The sequence below is a fragment of the Egretta garzetta genome, unplaced genomic scaffold, assembly GCF_000687185.1.
Source record: "Egretta garzetta isolate BGI_Z169 unplaced genomic scaffold, ASM68718v1 scaffold163, whole genome shotgun sequence".
Classification (NCBI taxonomy): domain Eukaryota; kingdom Metazoa; phylum Chordata; class Aves; order Pelecaniformes; family Ardeidae; genus Egretta; species Egretta garzetta.
In genome coordinates, this window is record NW_009259308.1 from 1,861,556 (window position 1) to 1,877,954 (window position 16,399).

General features: G+C 43.0%; 1 protein-coding gene across 1 annotated transcript in view; it reads left to right on the forward strand.

The window, feature by feature from the left end:
- Positions 1–421: 421 nt before the first annotated feature.
- Positions 422–16,399, forward strand: part of ERICH3 (glutamate rich 3) — a 35,660-nt gene continuing 19,682 nt past the window's right edge. The window contains 10 exon segments of the mRNA XM_035891743.1: positions 422–513; positions 4,124–4,217; positions 5,651–5,776; positions 6,380–6,451; positions 8,224–8,352; positions 9,000–9,087; positions 9,601–9,734; positions 11,062–11,280; positions 11,892–12,072; positions 13,609–13,795. Of these exon segments, the coding sequence (XP_035747636.1) occupies positions 422–513; positions 4,124–4,217; positions 5,651–5,776; positions 6,380–6,451; positions 8,224–8,352; positions 9,000–9,087; positions 9,601–9,734; positions 11,062–11,280; positions 11,892–12,072; positions 13,609–13,795 (1,322 nt within the window).

Consider the following 16,399-nt stretch of genomic DNA (forward strand, 5'->3'; position numbering starts at 1 on the left):
CTGAATGATCTTCCTGTCTGCTTCACCCTTGTCGTTTGTAAGCAGCATTCTGAATTTTATCTCCAGGCACGATCCGCGAGTCAGCAAAGACCAAAAGGCAATAACACTTGGGCTGCTGAATGGGGGGAACATGAGAGGGGGCTGCTGGTGCCCTTCACCCAACACTGCACACGTCTGTGCCATAGTCATCTGTTGGCGCAAGGGAGCACAAGTCTCATCCAAAGCTTAGGCTTGACAATAAGTTGCGTGCTTTTGAGTGCACGGCACAGATTCCATTCAGAGGATGAGGTCTCACCCTGGCTGCCCTTAGACTGGAAAGTATGCCTGCACCCCATCCGCTGGAGCACCAAATGGGGCTGATCCTGTGGTGTCGATGGGATACTCCAGAGGGGTTTGGGCCAAGCCCAAGCGTAGTGCCAATATGGCCTGCTCCCAACTAAACTTGCCTAAAATCTACTGGGGGAGGGTGAACTGGTCCGCTGAAATAAGCGGGAGAACTGGTAGAAGCTCCAGGTGAGCACAGCCTTGCAGGGCCAGCCCCTGCTTATTGCACATGATTTAAATCTGAGTTCGAGTCAGTGGCCGGAGTACTCTGTGTGGCTCTGCCTGTGCTGGTTCTCTGGACAACAGCGGCATTCACCTGGGCAGAGAGCTCTGGCATCTCTTGGCAGTGTGGCTCCGCCAAAGCCCAGTGGATCCAGTTACACTTTTCCCAATGGTTTAATGGGTTTTGGTTCAGGCCCCAAACATTTCCCAATTTCCTTCAGTACCGTTTTGAACTTTGAATTTAATTCAGCCTCTTTATAAATTAAATGAGAAAAATACGTGTACAGAGACTTCTTTGAAACTAAAGTTGCTGCATCACCATGCTCAGATGGGAGTTGCATTTTAACTAGTTATATGGTCCATGAAATATTAGATGGAAGGAAGCAAATGAAAAGGAATTGGATTGAGTTTCTCCTCTGCTTCTGTATGCAATTGCCAGGTGATACCATAAGTTGGTACTTAGCACAACTGATGTAATCTGGTGGTTTCAAATGCAAACAGTGGATTAAAAAAGTAATGTAGAACAGTTGCTATAGTACCAGTGTTTAATCAACATGCGTAATAGGGTAAGCTAAATCGTTTGTTTAAAGTTTAGTTTATCATTGGTAGGCTACCTGTGAGGTTATTGTGAAACCCCAGATAAAATTCCTGTAAATCCATGATCTCTTTGTGGTTTTTTGCTTTCTTTTTTTTTTTTTAGTTGTTCTTTCTTTCCTTGAGTATACTTATGCGCGTGGTAACTCAGCCTAGCAATAGATATTTATCTTGAATTATCCCATTGAAAGATATGTAATAGGGGTACAGTGGCATTTAAATTTAAAGCCAAAGGAAACAAAAGAGATCAATCTCTTGTCATGTAATTAAATCATACCCTGCCCAGAGACCCCAAAGGTCAGGTTGAACATATTATGCAATATGTATCTCAGAGTATACATTTTACAGATGTGAATGGATTTAGAGTATTAAAAACTTAAGCCTACTGTCACTTACTTTGTTTTTTGTCCTGTTTTGCAGAGGGTGAAGTAAGATAAGGTTGTGCTAAGAACTATTTAAAAATATGTCTGCTAATTATGGATGCTTCAGGTTTTGTGTTGAACTCTCATATACTAGGTTCAATTTTTGGAAGGCCTGATCTTTGGTAGCTGCCATGGTTTAGCTCTGTTGGTTTTCCAGACATGCACGACTTTTCTTGGGTAGAGCAGGGGAGGGCCTCGCTCCAACCGTCTGCGTGGTCTGGTTCTCCATGTTTGTTGGTCTTACAGTTTTTTTACCAATAAATAGAAGAGAGATGCAATTTGTTCACTTTGGATTATCCAATAAAAGAGAATCTTTAGTATATTGACTTAGGAACTGGAAAATAGCTTGAGCAGTTCTTGCATTTCATATTGGGCCCATTTTTGTTGCTCTGGATACAGAAGAGGACTTCTGCACCCCTAAGTCAGGGGTCTTTAAATGGAAAAAGATTAGCAGAAGGCAGGGTAGCCCAACCGTTCTGGTGACTGCAGCAGCGTAGCCCCAGGAGCCTTTTAGACTGAATGGCACTCGAGAGCCATCGTAGGACCAGCTGGTTGGTCTCTTTAAAATCTTGAGAGCGCGGTGTGGCCAAAGAGATCCAGGTCTTTAGCTTTGACCTGCGTAGGCTGATACTGAACTGAGCGATGAGTTGTCCAGTGTCCGTGCTTTTTAACGCAGGAGGGGCAGGGTTCTTGAGAGAGCGGTGCTGTCTCTTACCACTCAGCTGTCTTCTGATGCCCTAGTTTGGATAAGGACTTGTTCCTGACCTTCCAGCACAAGGCCTACTCTCCACAGAAAGACCGAGGTGGTGAAGAGGTGGCAGCTTGCTGAGTGCCAGAGCAATAGCGTGTCAGGCTTCGTGCAGACAGATGAGTGCCTGCTGGCCTTTTCTGCAAACTCTTTGGTTTTCTGCAGAGTACATTTGTTTTTTGTTTAGCTTGAGCAAATCAGTCACATAGAATAGATCTGATGATTTTTTGGTAAAATGTAGTTGCTGTGTTTAGAGAGGGAAAAAAAAAAGAAGTATTCTCATCAGTGCAAGTTGCACTTCAGACAAACTGCTGCCATATGGTGACAACCGGCAAACACATGCTACAGTAACATATGCTTTCTAGCCTGTAAATACCACAGAAGTTATGAATCTTGCCCTGTACAAGTTTTGTGCGATTGAATTTACGAATAGGTTTGCAGGATAAGCATTCTTGGCTGTTTATGTAAATAATATTCTAGAGTCACTGTTATGTTGAAATAAATGGTTCCTGAAATAGACAGGGCAGTTCCTATTCTTGCTGTCATGGATTGCTTTTCCCGAGTAGTTTGCGAGTTCTGTTGGTGTAAAGGCCAAATGGAGAACCGTTTTTTGAAACCCACTTTTTTGTTCATGAACAAATTAGTGGTTGGCCAGGCAACATTTTAACAGACACATTATTCCAAATTCCAAATGGTTCAAAACAGGATGGACGTCTTAAGCGTCTTTTTTGACACCTGAAATTGAAGCCACTTCATTTTCTGCATAGGTATTCCAAGTGATGAATTTGATATGCAATCCCTCTAGTGCTGGAAACATTAAAGAGGAGGAAATCGCCATGGAAATGTGGATACTGAAGGAGGCTTTAGCTGAAAACCACAAATAGGTAGTCTTAATCAGAGCAAAGATTTGCACCCAAGTTAATAACGTGTGTGCTAACTTTCAAGCCAGTGAAAATACTATGGAAACAGTGTCCTGTCTTGAAAATATGTTTTGGTGCTAGCAGTTTCTGCTGACCTAAGTAGACTGAAGAAAGGAATTTTTTTGTGTTAGATACCAGACCATAATGTCTGAGAGCTGGCACTGAAGGCCACAGGAAAATCCCTTTGTGTAGGTAAAGGCTGATAAGTGATATGCCTGGAGCCAGAGGTTGGACTAGATGACCTCTGGAGGTCCCTCCCAGCCCAAGTTATTCTTCCAGGTCTTTGCAAAAGCTGCCAGAAACTCCGTTGCTGCCGTATCTATCACCAGTTAGGAGGTGGCAGAAGGAGGGGCAGCACAGGGTGCATGGTGGGGCGGTAGATGGTGTGCAGTGGGGCAGGAGTTTTGGGACGTCTCGCTGGTGATGTACTGTTTACTCATGCACTTCCACAGGGCCCATGGTGGGGCGGTGAGGGAGCTGGGGTCTGTGCCTGCCAGACTCAGCCAGGAATCCAGGTCCAGATGTTGCATGGTGTGATACTGACCTGCCGAAGGTCCGAGTGCATTATCTGAGGTGGCTGTTGCGGGAGTTGGTCTTGGAGGAGACTTTCAGGGCTGGGCTCTGTTGGACCCTGTGCCTTGGTGGCGGTACACAGTTCCATGCTGAGCTGCTGTTATCTTATGTAGAAATCACTTGTTTCTGATACAAATCTTCCGGAGGCAATAAGATGTTGCTTTTACGTAATCTAATGGGCATTTATCTGACAAAATGCTGGGCATGATTCACCAAGACAGCAGTTTGTGCAGCAAGCTATTGGGTAAGTCTTTATAACTTAAGCTGTAACAATTTGGTCGTCAAGTGGATTATATGCATCTGTATTGATTTTATTTCAGATTTCTTGCAACCTACAATAGCCTTACGGACAAACACCTGGTTGGATATTTCAGCAATACCAGGAGAAGACGACATCTCCAGAGATCAGGACTGGTAAGATTGAAAAGTTTCTTTTACTGAGAAAAAAATAGAAGAGAATTCTTTGTTTCTTTTAGTATTGCACAAGTCAAACCACTGATGGTTCTGTTGTTTATTTGTTAGAGGTATGCGTTGTCCTTGGTAAGAATTCGACCAGCTAGCCAAACACGTGAAATTATGCTGTGCCAGATCAAAGCCACACAATTGCACTGAGGCTGAGGGCAGGTTCGTTTAGTCCAAGCACGTCCCACTGCATTATTATCTACTGTTGGTCAGTGAGATATGGCCGGGGCATAGGGCTGTGGTGTGTAAAGCTGCGCTACTGAAATCAGAATGACAGAAAGACAAGGAAAACTGAGCTTGGAGTTTAGCTCTATGTGCTAAGTGGTTTTGAAGACGCTAAGGACAGCTGAGAAAATACTGTAGCTGGCATTGAGCACGTTTCAGGACGTCAAGGTCCAGGGGCCACCTGGGGCTCTGAAGATGCTAGCATGGGGGCTGCTGGTAGATGATGATTCCACACTAGAAGTGATGTGCTACCAGTCGATGTGGGGGCCATACTCCATAGAATACCAAACTTACGCTACCACTGCACCTTCTGTAATGCAACAGTCATAATGTGTATCTGTGTGAAACTGGGAACAGTGGCTGACATGGATTGATGATATATGCAAATACTGGAGAGCCTTGGCTTACCCCTGAGCTTCTGCTCAGTAATGCAGTTTCAGTAAGTTGTTACGTATAACTGCACAATTACACTGATGTGAGAATGTTCATCAATCTGCTTGTATTTCACATCCAGGCAGAAGAAGGTATTTCATGGAGAGGTTTTGATAAATTCAAAATGCTTTCATGTTTTTGCTCCATATTTCTTTTTGCTCATTGGAATTTGCCTCTGCAAAATCTTTCAGTTTGCAAATATACAGAATCATATTGATTCTTTTAGGGTTTTTTAAACTGAAATCTAAGCATCTTTGACTCTACTAGCTGTTTAAGTAGTTTCAGTGTTATTTTTCAAAAGTGTTTAATGGAAAACTGAAGGATTTGGTAAAGGTGAATGTGCTGAATGTTTTTAAAAATACTTACGCACTCCTAGGTGCGACTGTTTAGCACAGGCAGATGCAACCCTTACACAGTAGGAAGCCAAGTATTTCATTCCCCCCCACTGACTTGGGCAGTGGCTCATGAAGAATAAGGCTGAGCCCTCAACTGTTAAAAAATGTGACTGCTGCTCTCCTGCTCTCTTCATTTTGCTGATGGGGTCCATGGGGTCAAAGAAACTCCAATTCTGTGCTGGGAAGGTGAGTTCCAGCACCATGGCAGAAGCAGAGGTGGTAGCTAACCGGTAAGAGAAAGTAGTCTTTCTGAGAAATTGCACTCTGTTTAAAAGCGTGCTTTATTCTGTCTTCTTCTCTTCTTTTTAGTTACATTCTATTTGTTTATGGCAGATCTCAAGGAGTGGAAGAATAATATCTGATAAAGAATATCGGCTAAATGCCCTGAGGAGGGATCATCAAAGATATGTACAGGAGTGTCTGGCTCGGGCCATATTTCATAAGGTCCTTGACATGGAGGTAGGCATTTACTAGTGATGCATAAGCCTTTTCAGATACCTCCCTGCTGATGGCCAGTGGCTGGTAACTTGTACCTAGCTGTGCCCTCATGGTCCCCTGAAAGGCTCTCTCCTGCTGGGAAAAAGGACAACCTTTGTGCTTGACATCCCCCACATGAAACCTCCACTGGCTTCTGGTTGTTAAACCATACCATCGTTAGAACATACACTGTTCTGGATCACTTACTGCACTTTGGCAGTCATTGGATTATGGGATGACATTCACAGGGCTAGTTTGCTTCAAAAATTCTAATCAAAACCAAATAGTTTGAACATGGTTATATATCTTATTTGAGTACAAAATCTGGGCATGTTCCTATTACGTATCAAGAATGGAATTAGTCCCTACAACTTTACAAATGCACAGTTGTTCCCCTGCCAATGTTAATATTCACAGGTGTAATGCAAATGGATTGAATCAATAGTAGCTTCATCATAGGGCTCCGTGAGGGTAATGACAAGGGAGCAGGTAAGTGACAAGCAGAACAGAAGCAAGTGTGTTCTTACATTCATTGATATCTCATAATGTCCATTAATGAGATTTCTCTTTCTCTTACATTGATAGCGTCATCATCAGCTGGAAATAAAAAGGAAACTTGAAAATTCTGTGAAGAAGGAGAGGGTGGAGAAAATCAAGGTAAGGCTTGAGTGCTACCGAGTACTGATGGGACATGGCAGTTTTGCCCCGTGTTAAATAACAGCCATGAGTCAGGCCAGAGATTCATTGAGCCAAGTGTCCTGTCTCTGATGTTTATGGAAAAAGTACAAGAAACAGGCAAGTAGAGGATGACCCTGCCCCAGGTTACATTGCCTTCTTCCTCTATCCAGCAGTTCAGGAACTTCCATTTGTGCACATGGTTCCTTTTGAATCTGGTTATTATTTTGGTTCTGCAGTGTTCTTGGTTGTGGAATTTAATTATGAGGTGTATGAAATGGTACTTCCTTGCATTTCGGCACAATAATTAATGTATCTGCTGTCTGATAATGATGTTTGATGCTCCATTGTTCTTGTTATGAGAAAAGTTAATAACTGTTCCCCTTTTCCACAGCATTGGTGGTTTTACACACCTTTTTCTTATTCTTTCTCAGTTTTCCAAGCTGAAGACCCTCAGTCTATTGAATCTTTCATACATGAGCCATTCCAGGTTTCTCATTACTGTTGCCATTTTTTTTACCTTTTCCAGTGGTACTATTTCTGTTTTGAAATGGGGAACTAGAACTGGATTAATAATTTAAGATACTTGTCGCAGTTCTTCTCCTTGTAATTCTAGACACTATCTGCTTTTGACTGCTGCTGAGCACTGAGCTCACATTTTCAGTCGTTTGCCTCTCCACATGCTGCAGAATCAGCATGTAAGTAATGAAAAGAGGTTTCAGAAGTCTTCACCTTGGTGTCATGTAGGTAGAGCTTGATCCTGTAGTTGTTAGAGTAATGGAAATCCCACCAGAAGTCAATGGTTCTTCTCCCCATGAAGTCCCTTGACTGAAATATACTCGACATCTTATTTCTTTATTAGCCTGCATACATCGAGAAGAATGCATTGAGAAGCTAGCTGCTTCTTTGAGCAGTTGAAGAACAATGTAAAATCTTTTTAATTTTAAATAAGACATTTACGAGCAATTCATCATGAAAAGAAAGGAGGAGATTTTCTTGAAAAACACTGATCACTATGACAATTGCCAGGGCATGATTTACTGACTGAACTCCTGCTGTTAGAAAGTCGCCACAGTGGAAGCAGCGACTAAGACACCCTGTCAAGGGATTCTGGACTCAGATAATTTTGGAACATAAACCAAAACTACTTCCTTCAGTGAGAAGCGTAAGGGAGACACCTGTAGATATGTGATCTGTATCTTTGCTGTGATGCCACACCGGGACACAGGAACCTGGCTGGAATTAGCAGTGTAATTTAATTCTCACCTCATACATTCAGTGAATTTGGCTGAGTAACTAATCTAAAAGGAAAGGAGAAACACAGGTGGCTGGGCAAGGGAGGATGAGAAACACAGCTATCTCTTTCCAGAAGAGTAGTCAGCCCAGCATGGAGCTTTTGAAAAGAAAAGGTAGGGAGGGGCAGCAGTCAGAGCAAAGAAGTGGCAGATGCACTCAGATTTAAAAAAGGAGCCTTTCAACCAAACCAAGAATTGGGAGATACACAGAAACAGGCAGATGAATTTGGGAGGATCTGCAGCTGGAGAAGGCTGCAGGGAAATGAAAAAGAGATGGGAACAAGTCTTTTTCCTTGTCCCTCTCTCATTCTCCCCTTGATATCCTTTCCTTCCTTAACCAGGTGTTCCATCAGGTCGAGATCATCATAGCTGTCCAATGAAAGACAGAAGGAAGGCGAGCTCAAACATTGCTGTTAAGAGTATTTAGTACCTGAAAGATGCAAATGTCTCTTCTTTTAGGTGAAACAATCCAGAAGATCAGTGGAAGGTGCTAGCCCTCTGCGCTCCCCACATCCACCACTTGGTCCAAGAGGTCATTATGGGCTCCATCCTTTAGTGGCTGGAGAACCAGCTGGTCACTTGCAACTGGTGAGTTTTACCAAATGCTCCATATGGTATCATGGAAGCACACGCAGCTGAAAGCGTGCACATATACCTATGACATCTGTGCTTAGTCTAGAGCGTTGACTGCCCTGATTGTTCAGATTAGGGCCTCATCCTTCATCACTTGAGGCTGATTTCCCGTTTGCAGGATAGGGTGATTAAAGAGAAATCTCAAGAAGCTGATGTTGCAGGAATGGCACATCAGAACTTAGAAAAAAATAGCTTTGCTTGTGATAAGTCTGCTTTAATCTTTCCCTTTTGTCTGCCTTATCACCCAGGGTTAGGCCAGTATCAGTACATTAAGTATTGTTAGTGAATACTGTGGCAAGTTTACAGATGTTGTAAAATCCTGTAAGCAGTGGAGGTCTTTTAGAAAACAGAGCTGAAGGGGTGCAGTAAGGCTAAAGCTCTTTCCAGAAGGCTGTGCTTTGGAGCTCTGGCTCAGAAGCATCTTACTATCTGTTAACAGGCAGAGAAGGAATGTTAATATACTCTTGAAATATAAAGATACTAAAGTCAAAGGTCAAATATATAGTCCAGTTTTAACTGGTTCTCCATTTCAATAATGATAATTGGTGCAGATTGAAGAGACTTTCAGTCCTGGGTGACCTCTTCCTCTCCATCCCATGCAGAGGGTACCTGGACCTGTAGTTGATTATAGTGGTGGGCATCCTCCTCATCAACACCGATCCAAGGAGCCTGCCTTTTCTAAGATGGTGAGTTAACTCAGTTAAACATTTTTTTTTAGGTTTCAACATATTAATGTGGTATTCGGAAGGGTATACAAGGAAAAGATGAAATAATTAAAAAGGCAGAAAAATGCTGAGTATGGAACAAAAATAGGCATGCTTTTGTTCTGCATTCTCTCAGTGTCCATGTGCTGAAGTCGCCAAAACACAGCACACTGCTACAGTTTCGATGAGTTCATTATGTTTGCTTCAAGGCTGCTCTGTGAAGAGACAGCAGCAAACCCTACATTTATGCCCAAGAGTTATTTCGGATGCTCCAGTTTTTGGATGCTCAATTAGAGATGCCTAAAGGAGCCTGCCTCTTCAGAGGCAGACTCGAAAATTCCGTTTCCTGAAGGTACCGGAGGATCACTCATCACTTCCAAATATCTTGATCCCTGCTATTTTTTTTCTTCACGATGCTGCTCTGCACTGGAAACTATACACTGAGATTTTGTAGCTGTTTGCTTTTTCTTTTTCTAGACTTCCTGGCGACCAAATACAGCTCCAGGAAATATGCAACACCCGCTTCACCTTCCACCAGTTCACAGCTGTGCTGCAGTAGGGTCTGTACCAAAGACTTCAACCTCTAAACAGAAGTGCCGCGCACCTGAAAATGATGAGCAGTTTGCCAGTGGGGTAAGGCCATGTTTCATTGTGAAAATAACATAATTTTAAAGTCAGCTTTATAATACTGCTTTACTACTGTATTTCCCATAACTGTGTACTTCAGGCAACATGCCGACCAAATGGTTATCAGCTTTTATTTAAACTCTCCTTTTTAACCTCCCCTTAATTTTCAAGACATTTTCTTATTGGTCTAATGCCCAATTCTTGATCACAGCCAGGAAAAACGTGATGACTTCTTCTTCATAGTATAAAATCTCTCTGCATGCAAAATTTTCTGCCTCTATATAGATTTTCTGTTATGTAGAGAGGGAGGTAGCTACTTGGTTACACCAATAACTCAGGAATATTTTCACATAGTTTTATGAGTTTTCATCTTCATCTACAGCTGCAAAGTAGCAAAAAACAAATTTCTTTTTTTTACCATTCGTCCTACTAAGTCACACTAGTGGATTCAGAGAGTGACAGCTTTCTGCAGTAGCCAGACATGATCTTGATATGTATGCAGTTACTTTCAGGTGAGTTTTGGACTTGTGTTGTGTTCTGGAAAAATGTTGCATAATTGGCTTTGTGTTAGGAGTTCCAAAGGACTGGAGGATTTTGGAATGGGACTGTGACCTGCTACCCTTGACTGGCAGGCACTGTATGAATTTACCCCTTCTGCTATGCATTTGCTCTGTATTGTGATGGTCACGATCCTTTCTTCAAGAATTTGCTGGCACTATCTATGTCTCTTCGAATTATGGGTGATTTAAATGGTTTCTTTAATGCTCGCTACTGACAAAACAGCTAAATCGGATCCAGAACATGAAATGTTTGCAGAATTTATTCTCTAGAGATGCCTTGCTTTTCAGGGCCCTGGTTCTCTGTTTGCATTTCATCCTGAAAGAGGACGAAACCTCCACTACAAATGGCAAAGAATCGTTTTGAACCACATCTTGTATAACTGATGCCAAATGATGTTACTGTTGGAAGATTCTGGCTGCTTTGGAATTTGCTTGCCATCTGAGAGAGCACATCAGTGCTGTGGGATTGTGCAGCATTCTGTCTGCTTGTGATCAGAACTCTGCATGGTTACAAGTAGTACATGGTTTACAACGTTGTATATATCTATGAGGGTGATGTTTTCAAGCAATCTGCCTGTTGCTTTGCAAATTAAAAGAAAGGGTTTTAGCACAGAAACGTTTTCATGAACAAAATTGCAAGCACCAGGTTAAGGAATTGTTCTAGAAGTATGTGGGTTAATAAACATAAAGAGCAGTCAAACCACGGTTAGTTCAATATGCTTGGTAGCTATTTTTGCATAATCTATTTAAACCTGGTTAAAATGTTTTTGCAGGGGGAGAGGAGTGGGGTAAGACTTATGAATTCGATGGAATATGCGACTGGTATATCCCCGTATCAGCTCCCCGTCATTAACAGTTACGCGATACCAGTGCCACCTGCCCCCCCGCAAAAAGGAGACAAGAGCGTAAATGCAGTGAGAAATGGGGTGCCCAGAGGCAGACGATTTCGCCCCACCACCGCACCAAATGGCTTAGAGCAGCTTTTACCAAAGGTAAGTTATCTTGGTCTACTTCTCAGTTTATACATGTGTGTATACCTAGTTTGCATAAACATTCACTGAATTTTTTTAATAAAGAAAATTTATTAAAATATATAACTGCCACCCATCTCTCTATATACTAAAATATTTGATGTTTTTCATCAGTTGGGGGGGGGAAAGGTGCTTAAACAGAAAAAATATAGCAAAATATTGAAAGCCTTCCATCTTAGTCAATCTGATTCTGTCTCTGGACACATCTAGTACAGACCTTCAGAGGGATATATGAAATGCCTTGAGCGTATGAAAACTTCATCTGTTACACTATAGCTCCAGCCAGTTTTGATTTGTGTAAAGGAAATTGTAGGAACCCAAGACTGGGAGGGGCCATATGGGTCATTAAACCTGGTCCCTGCAGTTTTGGACAATTCAATGCAATGGATTTTCAGTCCAAAATATTTTCCTGCCCTTCTGCATGTTACAAAACACATTCCAATTTAAGCAGCTCAAGGCCTGTCATAAGAGACTGGAAGCCTCAAGCGTACGCCGCACACACGTGATCTTTGTGTTCGCCTTTTGGTAGAGTTGGAAGCTGAATGCATTTTTTTGTGTGTTTCCTGCTGCAGAATTCTGGAGGATTCCCTAAGCCCTCGTTACGCAGCAATGCATTTGTTACCATGGTCTTTCTAGGAAAAAGTGTGCATTTATCTCATGATGACACTGATTACAGAGATGAAATCAAAGTCTATCAGCAGCATTGTGGAGGAGAAAACCTTTGTGTCTACAAAGGCAAGCTATTGGAAGGAGGTAAGGCTAAAGAGTCAAAGAGTTTGTATTGGTTCTGGCAAGATTTTTTTTTTTTTGGCTAAAATGTTGATGTGATATCAAAATTATTTCAGTTGAGCTCAGTCAAGATACATGCATGGAGGGATTTTTATACTGTCTGCCTCCGCACTAAATCTGGATCTACTGTTTCGTGATTGAAAGTGAGGTTACAGTTGCTTTTGCAAGTTAGGGTAGAATGAATTTAGAAAAATGATTTGACAAAATACTGTAGCTTAGATTAATTCTGTATAGAGATGTATGGTTAATAAATTGTAGTTGTAGCAGTAAGCTGTCCTTAAATAGGGGTTATCTGTTTCTGACTTGCTATAATACATCAGTGCATGTTGCTTATTATTCCAGAAGGAAAAATGCATAGTGGGATCCCAATTCCCATCTCTTTTACCTGAGTGCAATTCCGTCGCACCAGTAAAAGGCAAATTGAGTTCTGGGAAAATGGGAAGAGGAAATGTCTGGGAGATTTTCACTTATGAGGAAGAGTGATTCCACAGATCACATCCCTCATTCCAGCTCACAGAACCCGCTGTGTTTGTGTTTGCATATTCACTGGATGTGGGAAGATGATGCAGAGGTCCCTGCACTGCAGCCTGTCCCCTGAGGCTGTGGGCGCACTGCAGAGCGCCCACAGATCTGGTCAGGGCGTTTGTTGTAGCTGTGTCCCAGCTGTGCGAAAGGTGTCCTTTGTGTGTGCTCTTCTTGTCCTGAGCCCCATCCACACCTATTAGGGAACCTGCTGGAGTACAGTGTGGCTTCCTCCCTGCTGGTGTGTGCTCAGTTTGCTCTGGAAGGATACTATGACTTGTGGGTTAAGGGACTACAACCCAGTGTTCCCCCCCCAGCATGGAGCAGGGTAACAGCCTGAGTGCCCTTAAGGCCTGGATGCTGAAAAACGCCCTTGCAGGGTAGCCTGAAATGGCTCCAGAAACACCACCTTTCCAGCTGCTCAGTGTTGCTCTGAGTACAACCATATAGGTGCAGGCGCAGAGCTGCTAATATTGCAGCTGCACTGATCTGGAGCCTGGTTGCACTTTGCAAGATGCTGCACTGAAGAACGTGTGTGTTATGCTGCAGGAGCTCTAACATACTCCTGCAGGAGCTCTAACATACTGCTGCAGGAGCTCTAACATACTGCCGCACTGCACCTTGCAGGCACACACCAGGAATCCTAAGCTTCCTATGCATAATGTACACTCCTGTAACGCAAGTGGCAGAGTTTTTTTGAGACGGGAGGCTCTGCTCTCTGTTGTGCTGTAGCGATGAGCAGCCAAACTGATGATGTATTTGCTTGTCACAGGTGTGCCCAGCTTGGCGCTCCTGGGTCGGAAAGAGACCAGGCGGTTGTGTGGGGAGGAGATAGAGTCTTACCAAGTAACTCATACATCTGAGAACCTCAGAGGGCTGGGTGCTTTAGTGGTGATGCAGAGGAGATACAACAGTTGCAACAGGCTGACAGTAAAGCGTAACCTTTTTCTTTGAACCCTTTCCTTTCTGTGATTGCAGAGACCTTTCGGTTCATCTCAAAAAGGCACCATGGTTTCCCATTCAGCCTCACCTTTTTTCTCAATGGGATACAAGTGGACAGGTTGAGCTGTTGCTGTGAGTACAAGCATCAGAAGCGTTCCAGGCTGGGAGGCAGACATGGATGCTTCGGATTTCTCAATGTGGAGGGAGCATCTCCTTGCTACCGGTATGGAGACAAAGACACTTTGGATTTAGCAGCCCAGTTTTTAGAGAGTTTATCAGTTGTTTCCTCTTTTTTAATCTTTCTGGCACCCCACAACTCAGCTGTTTCTCGGTGCCCCTTGAAACGTGCAGAATTGAGCTTATCCCTCAGGGTCCCACATCCAAGGATGCATCAATGTCAGCTACTTTTGTGCTGCCTCTGCAGTCGCTCTGTGGAGTACGCACAGCGGCGGACAGTGTTTGCACGGGATCTGTCAGCTTCTCAGGAGGCAGTCGGCACTTCCTCAGCAGTCGTGTATGGAGGAATAGGTGTGGGGTGGCGCACGTACACACATATGCCACTTGCATGTTTCTGGTGGAAGTGATAGTGAAACAAATAGCAAGAGTGCTGCTGAGTCAACTGTAGTTTTCAGGGGTTTCTTTGAGATTGTGAGAACAAGATAATTTATTTTTAAACAGCTCTGCCTATAAGGTGGGATTCTCCTGTAATACCCCTGGCTGCAGAATAAGACAGTATTAAATGTTAGCTATGTTTCAGACAACAAATGAGCGCAGAAGATTCTCGGTTTGGGGCAAAAGTCAATGCTGTGAGCAACAGCTGTGGTTTTGCCAAGAGGCTTTAATTTTAATAAAAACTTCCTTTTGTGTGATTGTTAAGTCAGGCCAGACAAGTAAACTTCTGCACACATGGATGATTTTCAAACCTTTTTGTTCTTTTTACAAGTAATTTTTAAAAGAGCAGCAAGCAGTTGGAAGAAGAGAACCTCAACAGAGCTAAAATCCATTTTTCAGATAAGGACCAAATTCTAAGAAAAAAATTCTACTTTATTGTACCATATATTTTCTACTCCAATCTAACACTGAACATGATTTATGTAAATGCATTACTTAGTATGTTCAAAGTAGTGAAGAGCATCTGAATTCAGAATGGATATAGTGGCTATAGAGTTTACGAAATGTCCAAATCCTGGCTTTTTTCGTGTCTCCTTCAGGTCAAGTGCAGATGTATTTGTTTCCTGTTTTGAGTACGACACCACATCCACACATTAAATACCCACTCTTATTCTCAGTAAAGATCCTAGCTGATTCTCCCTGTTGGGTTAAGGCTTTGGTTCACAAAGAGGTGATGCCGCAGTGATTTCTACACTGATGCTGTGATCCTTGCATCGAGAGTTTTCTGCTGGCTTAGATCCAGCATTTCCATACAGTAGAAGTGCTTCAATATCTCAGAGGTCCCTGAAAAAATACCACAAACAAATAATTAAAAACTAGGACTCTTTTCAGAAATTGTTACGTTTACGTTTTATGCCCACAGAACTGAAGGATTTCTAGACTGAGTGACTGTAGGATATTCCACTGTAGTTTGTAAACAGCTGGAATGTGAGGGGAATTGCAATCAAGCCTTACAGAAAACAAGCAATTTTGATGGAGGAAAAGTTTTTAAGACCTAGGTGTCTGTGAAGAAAATAGGGTTTTCCAGAGAGACTTGAGACTAGCTAGAGTGATCGTTCCAGTTTCAATTGCATCCTCTACTTGCAGATTTGAATCGACATGCTATGAACAGCAGAATATCCTGGCACTCATAGGTGGGGTAGGGTGGCTCTTTGTGCCTGCAGTTAATGTTAATCAGGAGTAGGAACTCTGGTCTCTTACATGAGCCTCCTACCCATAATGTGGAGAGGCTGTCACTCCATTTTACACAAGAGGAGCAGTCTCAACAAGCAATTCAAAATGCTTTGTTTTCCAACTGTTTGGGTTTCTGTTAGGTAGCAAAAACAGGACAGAAACTGAAAACAATTCAATTTCAACCTCTCTCTTCCCCCGCAGTTATTAGACCCAGCAGACAAATTAAAAAACCAGTCTTATCCACAAAACCTGAGTTATCACTTTTTTGGGTGTTACAGCAGGATCTGAATCAAGCACACCTCTGGCTTGGGGCTTGTCTGCCTTTCTCGGTGATTAAACCTTCACAGATTGTGCTCGATGTAGCTTGAAGTTAATGGACGTTTATGATAATTTTGGTTTTACAGAATCACAGAATCACAAGGGTTGGAAGGGACCTCGGGAGATCATCTAGTCCAACTCCCCTGTTTTGACAGGTTCTCCTAGAGCATGTTACACAGGACTTCATCAGGCGGGCTTTGAATATCTCCAGAGAAGGAGACTCCACACCCTCCCTGGGCAGCCTGTTCCAGTGCTCCGTCACCCTCAGAGTAAAGAAGTTTTTCCTCATATTCAACTGAAACCTCTTATGTCTCAGTTTGTGCCCATTGCCCCTTGTCCTGTTGCTGGGCACCACTGCAAAGAGTCTGGCTCCATCCTGTTGACTTCCATCCTTAAGACATTTGTATGTATTGATGAGGTCCTCTCTCAGTCTTCTCTTCTTCAGGCTGAACAAGCCCAACTCTCTCAGCCTTTCCTTATAAGGGAGATGCTCCAGTCCCTTAATCATCCTAGTTGCTCTCCTCTGGACTCTTTCTAGGAGTTCCTCATCTTTCTTGAACTGGGGAGCCCAGAACTGGACACAGTACTCCAGGTGGGGTCTCACCAGGGCAGAGTAGAGGGGGACGATAACCTCCCTCGCCCTGCTGGCCACACTCCTCTTAAT